At 41.6% G+C, this 12,132-nt stretch overlaps 1 protein-coding gene across 10 annotated transcripts in view; it reads left to right on the top strand.

Annotated features, from left to right (window-relative positions):
- Nucleotides 1–11,172, top strand: part of NCOA7 (nuclear receptor coactivator 7) — a 98,300-nt gene extending 87,128 nt beyond the window's left edge. For 6 of the 10 annotated variants that reach the window (XM_082307633.1, XM_082307636.1, XM_082307631.1 and 3 more), the window contains 6 exons: nt 1,145–1,292; nt 5,839–5,964; nt 6,433–6,585; nt 7,115–7,210; nt 7,906–7,979; nt 8,885–11,172. In XM_082307633.1, coding sequence (XP_082163759.1) covers nt 1,145–1,292; nt 5,839–5,964; nt 6,433–6,585; nt 7,115–7,210; nt 7,906–7,979; nt 8,885–9,020 — 733 coding nt within the window. In that variant the 3' untranslated portion in view covers nt 9,021–11,172. Of the gene's footprint in view, nt 1–1,144; nt 1,293–2,583; nt 2,867–3,093; nt 3,146–4,381; nt 4,960–5,838; nt 5,965–6,432; nt 6,586–7,114; nt 7,211–7,905; nt 7,980–8,884 lie in introns of those variants that run through there. The other 4 variants (XM_082307632.1, XR_014227750.1, XR_014227751.1 and 1 more) reach the window with 4 other exon arrangements.
- Nucleotides 11,173–12,132: the final 960 nt, after the last annotated feature.

The following is a 12,132-nucleotide window of genomic DNA, read 5'->3' as shown; positions in this document are numbered from 1 at the left end:
TCACTTTGACTGTGAATTAGCGTAGCTGTCACGAGCGGGCAACAATTTCAGGGCTGTCAGTTTATGCAGTTAGAACTGACATCAGACTCTAGCCCTCGTTGGTAGGAGTGTAGAACAAAAAATGTAGACTTCATTGGAAAAATCGCTGGAATTAGACTAGTGACCCTGAACAGAATCCAACGGTGCTGAAATGGCGTTTTAAGATTATTTGTGCATATATATGTGAGTCCAAGTAGCTTGAAATAATAGGGGGAAAATGTCAAAATTTGTCCAAGATTTTTCTTGGTTTGTATTGATCAAGGAGTAGCCGGACAAAACTTCCTGGTGAATAACTGGAGAAAGATCCAGTGTCAGAAGTACTTACTATCTTTCTATCTGCTCTCTTTAATTAGGGTTTGATTTTTTTTTTTTTTTTTTCTTCTGGCAATTCAACTTCTTGTACAGTAGATCCACTATTGTATTCCTGTTTGAAATGGCACGTGTTCATTTTTACTTGTATATACTACATAAATTCCTACTTTAGAAATTGTTTCACTGTTTGTTATGGATGTTGTCAAAGAACATCTCTTTAAAGACACTGATTGCAAGCTGACTACATTTATGGAAGTGCATACCCTGCTGGTACTGTATCATTAGCAAAGCTGTCAGTAACTGCTTATTTTCATTATGCTAACAGAATGAAGAATTGTTTTGTGGTTATTCTCAAACTTTTAGAGGGCAGCTAGAAATGTGGTGTAGACTTTACTGGTGATATCTTATGGCTTGGTTTATGCAGGAGGTCAAAGTAAATAATTAAAGTGAGTTTTTTTTAATGGACTTATCTTTTGTGAGCATGATCTAATACCAAACAATTTGTTGTGTTAATATGAATTGTGTGGGACTGGACAAGCCACTTAGTTTTTCTGTGATGCTTTGGCTGTGTGTATAGCAAAGGAAGGAAAAAAAATATTGTGGGGACGGAAAGCAGAGAAACCTTGAAACGCTTCAGGCTGCCAGGTGGAAGGAGCTATTGCCTTGTGTGGGACGGGTGTCCTGTTTGTATGGTTGTCCCTTCTTTGTCACTGGGCAAAACCTCAGCAGTACGTGACAGTGCTGTGTTCATGGACCACTGCACAATGGTTGTTTCCTCCTCTTGTGTTTACAGGGTGGATCACTTGTACACGTTTTTTGTTCAGTGGTCACCAGAAATATACGGGAAAGATGCCAAAGAGCAAGGTTTTGTCGTGGTAGAAAAGGAGGAGCTTGACATGATAGACAACTTCTTCAGTGAGCCCACTACTAAAAGCTGGGAGGTGAGTGCTTTCTGCCGTTGCATGAAGCATGTGCATATCAAGTGTGCATCCCCTGTTAAGAATCTCAGCACTTGCTCTTTTGGTGATTTTTATGGTGTTTCTTTATAATGCTTGGTGCTTCCTATAGAAGTCTCCTCAAGGCTTGTATCTGTCTCACAAAGGTACTCATATTCCTTCAGTCCTCCTTTCTTCTCTCCCTAGAAGGAGCAGGCAAACAACTGGGAGCTCTGTGGTGTGAAACCAGCAGATGTGTAAATATTTTGCTTATGTGATGTTAGCCTTTTGCAAACCTATACAGGTGTATGTTGTCAGCGTTGCTAAATTCGTGTTGTATTTATATGCCACAAATAAAGCCTCCAAAATGTATATGTACACATAAACACCAATAGAGACCCCTGTGTGCTAGTTGAAATGGATTGGTATGTGATGTTGTGCCATACATACCCTTGCTTCTCAGGTGCATGCAGCAATACTGTGTGAATATTGGTTGTAAGACGGATAGGTTTTAGACTGGGACTTTGGCTTTTTCATATGGAGGCTTTTGCAATCAGTTTTAACTACTTGGCATGCCTGTGTTTATCTGTCTGTCTCTTGTGCATACAAAGCCTAGTTTCTAAGGGAAATAAGCTCGCACACATTTTGTAATGATATTTCTGAATGCTGAAGCACTCGCTGTGCTAAGGATATGGGTTAAATTAAAAAACAAATAAATCCCTGAGTGTGAAATATCTTGATGGTGATTTAAAAAGTGATCTGAGTCTTTGTTGTAAACATAAACTTGTTTTTAAAATTCTACTGTCCCCTTTTTTTTTTTTTTTTTAGCATTTCTATCTTCAAAGTATGTTGTCCTGTTCAAAAGCAGAGCTCGTGAGTGGGGCTTTTATTTGAAATGTAGCAAGGTCACCTCTAATCCTAGATAGCTTTTATTTTTGCAGTTTTGTAGTTTCTTAATGTTGGTGCTCTGTGAACTGCAAGGTGGAAAAAAAAAAAAAAAAAGTCTGCATTCCTTGTTTTGCTCAGAGCTGAGTGCAGTCATACATTGCACTAGATTTCACTGTTCGGTTGTTATTTGCATGCCATTTTCATAAAACTAAAATGAAAGAGGAGGGCCAGTGATCCAAAGAACAGAGGTGGGAGAGATCTGGCCACACTGGGAGATTTTGTCTCATTGTTTTATTTAAATATGTATTGAGAGAAGAATTAGCTGGAAACAGTTTCTTGAAGGTGTGTCTCTTTTATTTGTAATATATTCAAGCTTTACAAATTCAACGTAGGTCTGCCAGGAAATCTCTATCGGAAGTCCAAATTTGGGCATGATTAGTGTGGAAGTTTCACTCTCCCTTGTGGGGAAACAGAAAGTATGATCGTGGAGAAGCATATAAGCAACTTTACCACAGTGTGCCACAGGCAGTAGCCATCTGTCATGCTTGCGGGCGAGAGCTCTTGCCAGTAGAGCAGGGAAGTGTAGTGGCTACTGCAAAATAAACTGGCAGATGATGAAAGGGAAACAAATGCCTTTGAATATTCGAATTCTTTACTGTGCCAGACCTGACCTGGAGGAACCTTTTGTGGAGGTACGTTGAACTGTGTCCCTGTTTGAACAGCATGGATCTGATACAGCACTTCTGTCCTAGTAAAAAGTGTGCTCCATACTCAGGTGAATTTTAAGTCCCATAAAATCTTTAAAAGATTTTGTAGGTCTGGTTTCTGTAGTGGTTGATTCTTTTCATCTGTCTCTGCTTTTGTATTGTCTGTAAATATCTGATCTTGCAGATCCCTTTTTTTTTTTTTTTTTTTTCAGTTGTTGACTCCAGACTTCATTCAAATGTGCGCTTCAGTTATAGACAGAATAGGTATCTATGCAGTGAAGAGGGGGGCTTGTCAGTCTTTGGAGTCGATTTGCAGTCTACAGCTGTGTTCATAGATTTTCTGTGGTTGCCTATGTCTGTGCGTTTGGTTGCATTTTGCTGCAGATACCTGTTGCTGGTTGATGTGCTGTGATACTTTTCCCCCTGCTCTTGGGGGGAGACTATTCCTAGAGAATAGTGTTTGGAAGAGGAGTTGGGTACTTTTGATACAAGACAGAAAAGGTGTTCATTTAAAAAAAAAAAAAAAAAAAGAAAAAAGTAAAATAAAATAATGGCCTGGGAGATGAGGAGGGAAGGAAAACCATTCAGGAGGTGGAAAAAGAACAAGGATAAAAGCAGAAAGACCATTTGCCTTTAACAGTTTGTTGGGTTTTTTTTAAATTGATCTTAATTTTGCAGTGCAAACCTTCCCTGAAATGGGCCATATGAAAAATTTTCCAGCACAGGATTCCCTCCAGTCTCAGAAGACTCAGGACTAGATCCCACTGAGCCTGGGCTGGAGGGGCAGGATGCAGCTGTACAGCTCTTCCAGTGTCACCAGCAGGAATACCTGTACTGCCCGGGCGCACAGAGGCATGTAACAACGTTAATTCTGCAGGCAGGATTTTGCCTTGTGGTGGTCCTTTCCATCTTTTCCTGACCCTGCTGTGTGCGTCAGAGCACCAGTGCCCAGGCGCCCTGCTCAGGGCAGCTGCCCTGGGCTCAGCTCCAGGCGTCCGCAGGTGTATGCGGGCTGGACGTGAGTGCGTATTGCCCGTGTCCCACTGGAGATGCTAGGTGTGACTGACAGTATTAGGCCTTTGTCCTACCCATGGTGAACTCCTCACCGACCCTGGTCTTCATGAAAAGCTCCTTCTTTGTGCTCTGTGGTGTGGTTAAGTCTGCACCTGGAGTCAGTCCAGTGGATTGGTTTTCTCGCCCGCGAGGCAGGTGTGTGTAGGAACTCCAGGCACTCCTTGGCAATTGTCTCAACTGTCTTGGCAGCTGTCTCGACAGCTTCTGCAAGTTCAAGCAGTGATTGTGAAGGTGCAGAGGAGTTACGCAAAACTTTATCCATGTGTAATGTGAAAGTCGTTTGGAAGCCATACTGGCTGGGAGGTGTGTGGCAGCGGTGCAGTGTGCTCTGCAGCCACATCTTGAGGTTCCTGCTCCAAGATAAGACCTCTGTGGTGATATGCTCATGGAAGGAAGGTGATTTAAGGTTTCCCATTTGTTTTGCAGCTAGGCCTCCTTGCTTCCCCTTTTCTTTCTTATCAGCCCCATCTCTGAGCTCTTGCTGTTGCTCCCTGTTTGCCATGGTGGCACCGAGCCCTAGCTAAAGCCCGCTGCCGGGCACCAGTGCACCTCATCTCACCTCCCACTGCTGTGCAGAGCCAAGGCTCCTGTCGCTCAGTGAGCACCTCAAGCTGCACTGAAACACTTCCCAGCTGTGCCAGATGATGTCCTCTGCCAGCCAGGAGACCGAGCACCCCAGCAGCAGCTCGTCAGGAGCCAGGACACACGGACTACTGCTGCCGAGGGGCGAGGCAGCGTCCTCCCCTCCGCGGTGAGCTCCGGCACTGTCGGTGCTACCAGCCTGGAGCTCCTGCCCCGCACCACGTTTGGGCTCCTGTTTGCTGCCCATGCTGCATGGGGTTCAGAGTTTGTTCCCTGTCTCTCAGCACCTTAAAGGCTGCTGAGTCCTTTTATAGACAAGCATTAAGCGTATGGACTCGCATTCTCATTTTGTTTCCAGCTTTACGGGAAGAGGTAGTGTGGCTTACTTGTAGTTGCTGGGGAGAAGTCTGTGCTTCATTTTTGTAAGTATTTAAATTCAAACCTGACGTTAGAAATATTTGTATGGACTCACCTTTTAAAATATTACGGTGTGCTCTCTTTATAAAGTCTTAAGCAAAAGAATAAACAGAAGTTTCCAAAGAGCTGTTTGGTCATTTTCAACTAAGAATGTATTTTATAAAGACCTTGACTCTCAGAATAAGTATTTTCAGGAACTTAACGTAAACTGGATGCTCAAAATCTTACTCAGTACATTTCCTACAAGACTGAGCTTCGAAATACCTGTTCAAGTTGATTTACATTTTTACTTCTTTGCTATATTCATTCTGTTTCAGTTTGTATACACAAAACCATGTCTGAGTCAGTAAATAAAACCAGGAAAAAGCTGCTGGTTTAATAAAAAGAAGTGAAATTTTAAACTTTTTCATATTCTTATGCATTAGCACCTGAGAAGGTAATTAATGTACTCAACTAGCTGCATGAGAGAAAACAAAGCAGCTTCTGTGTCCTCCTCATTTAGACTCGCACAAGACACCTAGTTCAGATGTGGGTAGTGTGCCTCAGAAGTAGGTGCACTTTAGCCTTCTGACTTGGGACCAAGTGTGTCTGAGACCGACCACATGATGTCACCTGGTTACCTCAATGTTTATTAATCCCAAAGGACTCTACAGCTGTGGGAGGTCAGCAGGGCATGAAGAAATTCCGGCCGTGCTGTCTTGCTCGTTAAGAATTTCCCCATTTGGTTAAGGCCACCTGTGCTTGATACAACCATCCCATACAGTGGTTTTGCTCCACTCAGTGTAACAGCTGAGGAGTATGTTGGTTTAAATGCATTTGCTTCAACAGAGGATTGACAGTTTAAGAGCTATGCTTGAGGTTGGACACTTGTTCTCTTGCCTCAGATCATTACTGTAGAAGAAGCAAAACGACGGAAGAGCGTTTGCAGTTACTATGAAGAAGAAGATGATGATACTTTGCCTGTCTTAAAGCATCACAGCGCTCTCCTGGAGAATATGCACATAGAGCAGGTATGGCTAGAAAAACCTCGGGTTTCCTTGTTAGCTGTGGTGCTGTCTCTGCCGAGTGTGGGACGTTCTGCCTTCCGGAGGCAACGCCAATGCTTTGTAAGAGTTTGGAAAGTATGTTGGAGTGTCCTTATGCAAGGTCCTGTTTGCTGCAGCACTGGCTCACCTGGAAAGCTTAATTTTATGTTTTGCAACTCTGGAGTTTCAGTTGTGATACTGAGGACTGGCAACTCTTTCAGTGCTTGGAGAGGGGGTGCCAGTTTTGCAATCTCTTTCACAGGTGATGTGAATGCAGACAGTTGGGCTCAGGGTACAAGGCCACATGAACGTGGCAGAGATGTTAAGCTACTGGCATCAGCTGCTCCCTTGACAGCCATTTTTTGGCTCAGGAGCCCCTGCAGAAAGGGAGTGGTCTGGGGCTGTGACCCAACCTGCTGAACATGTAACCATTTCCCTGTGTTCATTGCCCAGCTTGCCCGGCGCTTGCCCGCACGAGTGCAGGGATACCCATGGCGGCTTGCATACAGTACGCTGGAGCACGGGACTAGCCTGAAGACTCTGTACCGTAAATCGGCATCTCTCGACAGTCCAGTTCTCCTTGTCGTCAAGGATATGGACAACCAGGTAAGGAGTGCTTGTTCTGCGGGGTTGGACTGAAAAGGCAACATTATAAAAAGTGATCAATATGAAGTACTAGTCATACTGTGAAGTGACATGACACCAAAAGAAGGCATTGGTGTTTTCTTTTATATTTTCTACTGCTTAAACTAAACTTACAGGCAGGAAAGCGCATCAGCACTAATAGAAATACCTGCCCCCCACATCTTCATAATTGCAGTGAGTGCCCATGGAAGTATCTTCCTTAGGTCTCTCAATTAACAAGCTGTCACAAGTAATGCCTCTGTGGAGGTCTAGTACTTCAGTAGCTCCTAGAGTCAGCATTCCTGTTGCCGTTGTTGTCATCTGGCTTTTAACTGGCAGAATACAAAAGGTTTGCAGGAGTACTTGCTCATCTGCTGTACTTTACGAGTTGTTTCTTCTAATATGAAACACCAGCTCAGTTGTTCTTTAGAAAGTATTTTGAAATGTTTGGGTTTTTTCTCTTGAATTTTGCACTGTCTTCAAAAGTAGTTTAATCATTTTATTCTGACAGATATTTGGAGCGTATGCTACGCATCCCTTCAGGTTTAGTGACCATTACTATGGCACTGGTGAAACATTCCTCTACACATTCAGTCCAAATTTCAAGGTAAGTGGGTGTTCGCTTTCTCAAATAAGACCTTTGGGTTCCACTTCTGAAACTTTTATGAGATTTTTATGTGAAGACAGCATATTTGAACATTGACATTCAGAAGATGTGCTGGCTGTTGATGAATGCAGTTAATCACTCATTGCTTCAATGCAATGCTTTAAGCAAACGTGTCTGTAATTACCTGAATTGCTGAGAGGACAGTCTGTAAGGGTGAGGAGAGGGTTTTAAGTGGATTGAAGGGAGAAGCAGGGAGGAGTAAAAAGTGGACTGTCAAAGGCTCACTTTGGAAGGCAGTGGTATCAAGAATAGGGTGTAATTTCACACGTGCTTAGGATCACAGGGACAACAAACCAGATATGAGTGCTACTGAAATACCCCTTAATGGTCATGGCTTATGCATTTTTCAGTATTGAACACATTGTTCCTTTTTAACAGAATGGCTGTTGATTTAGAGATGCAGGCAGAATTTTAAAAAGGATTAGGGTGCCTTGTTTATAGTTTTAAATATGTGTTGTTCCTTTACTTTCTACCTATTACCTTTTCCTCCCCCTCCTTCAAGAAAAAAATAAAATAAAATATGACCACACCAAAAAATACCTGCTAAGAGTCGGTCCCCAGTAGTTTTAGAGTACAAGAATCTTTACAGTCCAAATATATTTGGGGTTTTCTCCTCCCCCCCCCCCCCCCCCCAGGTATTCAAATGGAGTGGAGAGAACACCTACTTCATCAATGGAGACACCAGTTCTCTGGAGCTCGGAGGTGGAGGGTGAGTGAATGTTCGGTTTTCAAATCATGTAGCTAATTTATTTTTAAATGAGAATAGGGACAATGGTAGTTGCAAGAAAAACTAATCAGTAAAATGGCTGAACTTACTTTTAGTAAACTGTTGAGGGCAGATACCTCAGCAATCTGATTTCTGTTATAGTCCTAGAGCAGCTTCCATTGCTTAGAGTGACTGATGTTGGGCAATCAATTTTTTTTTTTTTTTTTTTTTTTTTGGATTGGGGAGAAAAACAGATGTTTTGGGTAGATAACACGTCTCATTGCTGAAGAGGTTTGCCACTGGAAGATAATCTCTAATGGCAGTTTTGCCATCAGCTTCTAAGGTTTCTCACATGGTCCTTATTAAATTGTCATTATTGTGTTGCTACACGGAGCAAGGATACAGACAGTGCTTAATCAGGTCCTAAATGTCAAAGGTCATTGGCTGTGAAATCAAGGGCTAAGGCTATGCGACTAACTAAAGCTAGCTGCAGGCTGCACCAGGGGACGTCTGGGCATGGTTTGCATTGAGAGTGTACAAACACCCCTCCTCCTAAGCCGGAAGGGGCCGTGTTCCCATCCAAACAGCCAGGGAGGGGACCCCGGCGTCCACGCCCTGGTGCCGGTCACAGCCACAGCTGGCGGTGCAAACAGCTGAACGGCACGGGGGGCCGCGGGCGCACGCTCGGTCCTGCGCTCTGCCCCTCTCGCTGGCGCAAACAAAAGCGAGGGGACTGCTCCGTGAGCTTCTTGGCCAGTGCTTTGCCAGGATTGAACTCCTCACGTTCAGTCTAACAGATCCTTAGAATTACCTAGATTCCTCGGTATTGGTCCTCTAGTAGTTTCTGCAGCTTCCAGTATTTTCACTATTATATATTACCTGAAATTTGTCGTGTATTTCATTTTTAGTGGCCGGTTTGGCTTATGGTTAGATGCAGATTTGTATCACGGGCGAAGCAACTCCTGCAGCACCTTCAATAATGACATCTTATCTAAAAAAGAAGATTTCATAATACAAGATGTAGAAGTATGGACATTTGAATGAAATACTGACTGCCTTAAGGACTGGATCCATTAGGCACTTAAACGCTAACTAGAAGGTGCAGGCTGCCTCACAAGGTTGCACGCTTTTTCCTCAAGTTTGTACCAGAGCATGACTACGCAAAAAAACCCAACCAACCAACCCAAGAAAAAACAGAGCTGGTTTTGAGAGGCAGTAAGAGACAGAACAGTAAGAGATCAGTCTGAAGTGTTTTTTACTTCCTCCTCCAACACTCCTCCATTGAAGATACGATGCTTATGAAAATATTCATGGTGTATAAGTTGAAAACTTTTTCTGTAACTGTGAAAAAGATCCTGTGGGAAAACTATAACTATCTAGTACATTCCATGTGTATTTATGTTCAACGTACAAATGCTAACCAAAAATAAAAGGTTGCTTTACCAAAATCTACAACATACTGTTTGCCATGGAAGAGAATCAGAAATAGGTGTACACAGCACTTAAGGGAACATGTTTTTAAAATCTTTTTATTTATTGTTATTGTATAGTAGGGTTTTTTTTTTCTGTAAATGTATTAGCTGTGAGTTTTTTCTTTGAATGTTTCAAATCTCAGTTTGATAAATGATTACTGTTCAGGTAGGTTTCTTATGCATTGGCATTTATTCTGAATCAATTTATTTGATTTCTGAAGTTAATTTTTATATTTTTATTTTGTAAATGAGGTTTGGTTTCCATTTTACCCTAATTAGAGGGTTTGTTTTCTGGCAGAAACACTTGAGTGCATAATTCTGTTTTGGTTTTTTTTCTGAGATGAGGGAGAAGGTGAATAGTGCTTCTTATTAACTCTGCTGCCACATTCCTGTTAATAGATTATTATTTTGGCAGTGTATGGAGACACTGGGCAAACTGCCACCCTGGTATAGACTGTATCAGCTCTGTTGCAGTCAACAGAATTGGGACAGCATGCTCTGAGCGTCTGCCCTAGTATTATTTGACTGTTTACAAAGGACATTTCTAAGAGAGGATTGTTTTTCTGTATCACCACCAAATGATTCAAAATAAGCCACCCACTGTGCTTTTATGAGCACTTCTCTACAAATTGAAGAATAACTGCTTTGTTAAGGAGAAAATACAATTGAGATTTAGAGAAGAATGCTGTTTCCCTAACAGGCCTCGTCATGTTAGTGTAATACTTGTTTTCTTAGTAATTATATATATATATATATATGATTTCCTTCCCAAAAAAAGACTTGAAGCAGCAGGTTGGCTTAGGATTTCACAGGCAACTAAATATTCTTCTTTGTTTTCCATGAAATAATCAGATACTTTTCCCCCTCCCCCCTCACCACTGAAAAGAAAAGACTGCATGTTACAAAATGAAAATTTCGGAAAATAGAGTGTGACAGAGGACTGGCAATCTTCACTGTTTGCTAAAGAATTCTGTTTTCCCATTATGCTGTGGTTTTGTTTACACAGTCCAAACCCAGCCAACATTAGGATGCTGTCCTGCCCTTAGAATTGAATGTCTCGTGGTCCTGAGAAAGGGGGCTTTTAGAAACAGTAGTGTGCTTCTATGCATTAAACAGTACAGTCTAATTTTGGAATATTATTAACTGAGTAATACAATTCAATTTAGTTACTGTTCTTCCCCTTTGGAATAGATAAAAAAAAAAAAAAAAGCAGCCAAGTGGTTTTCTTTCAAAAGCATTACTAAATCTTAATCCTGCACAGAAATTTCACAATCTAAAAGCCAATGCTATCTACAGTAAGCCTGTAACACGCTGCACGTGAGCTTTTCACACTTCCCTTCTGTGTGGTCTACTACAGCCATAAATAAAGTTCTTATTGGTAATGCTGTGACATATTTTGGAAGTTGCTAACAGCATAATGCTTTGACGATACCAAGAATATCTAATACTGTATGCTCTTCTAAATGGTGGCAGACCACTTAATAGTTTAAAAAAAAAAAAAACCAAACCAACCAAGTTCCAACATTTTACATACATTTCACTGTTGCTACCTACAACTTACTCCATTATATTATCCTTGTCAGAGCATATCTAAACGCTGTGGTCTATATTCAAAACAGTGTTGTTCAATCAAAATTCTGTGACCCTTGAAACTATGAATATTGAATATATGTAATGCAGTGCTATCACAATATTTTCAATAAAGGAATTTATGCATTCAGAAACTTGTTACAGATGTTTTCTTTTATTCACCAATTTTAGTACATTTTAAAGATGAAAGGATGCAGCTTAAGTTACAGGTTATGCTGACAAATACCTACGCCTGCCCTCAAAAAGAGACTTCCAGCGATGTCACATTCTAGAGACATGGCTAAGGAGTTGGGAGCTTTCGGGGGCCGGGGCAGGGGGGGTGTTGTGTGGTATAGCATCTCCTAAAATAGAGCTGTGTTTTGAGTTCACTCAAAGACAGGCTCTGACAAAGGGCTAAGAAATAACCGGTAAACAGTTAAATAGTTGGCCTAGTAGTTCTCACTGCTCCTCTCGGCTGTAGTGAATGACAGGTATTCCCTCATCTTTTTTGACCAACCTGTTCCCAGAAGTCAAAGGTCTGTATCATTTTTGTATGCAGCCTTTTTATGTTGCTGAAGTGTTCATGTATTTTTCTTTCTGTCTAAGCAAGACAAAGGCATACAATGTCTTAAAAGTACTTGGTTCTTGACTTCATCAGTTTTGTGGTGTACAGAGGTGGCATTAAGAAAAAACAAACTACAGTTATGCATGGAATGGAACCAGTCTGCTGTGAACCTTGCTTTGAGTGAAGTGGCGGTAAGAATTCTCTTAATGTAAAGTAAGAGGAAAATTACAGTCACTAATAATTTTTCTCTTGGAGGGAGAACAAAAGCTTGTTCTTGCAACATGAAGCATATGTACTTTAGTGGTACTCGGATAAAGATTTTTGATTCAGGATAGTGTTGAAATGCTCGTTCACAGTAAGGCTTGTAAGTACCCAGTTAAGTGCAGATGTTCAATTTGGTGCTGATTTCAGTGCAGTTTTTGCACCGAATGTTTCGTATGAAGCTGGCTTTAGAGCAAAGTAACCCCCGTTACTTTCAGAATAATCCTCGTGTGTAAACTTTCAAGATTTCACTTGCCTGTTTGTAGCAGAGAAAAGGGACAGGTTAGCT

This window comes from Platalea leucorodia, assembly GCF_965183815.1.
Source record: "Platalea leucorodia genome assembly, chromosome: 3".
Classification (NCBI taxonomy): domain Eukaryota; kingdom Metazoa; phylum Chordata; class Aves; order Pelecaniformes; family Threskiornithidae; genus Platalea; species Platalea leucorodia.
Note: the sequence above shows the minus strand (reverse complement) of the source record. Positions and strands in the feature narration are given on the sequence as shown.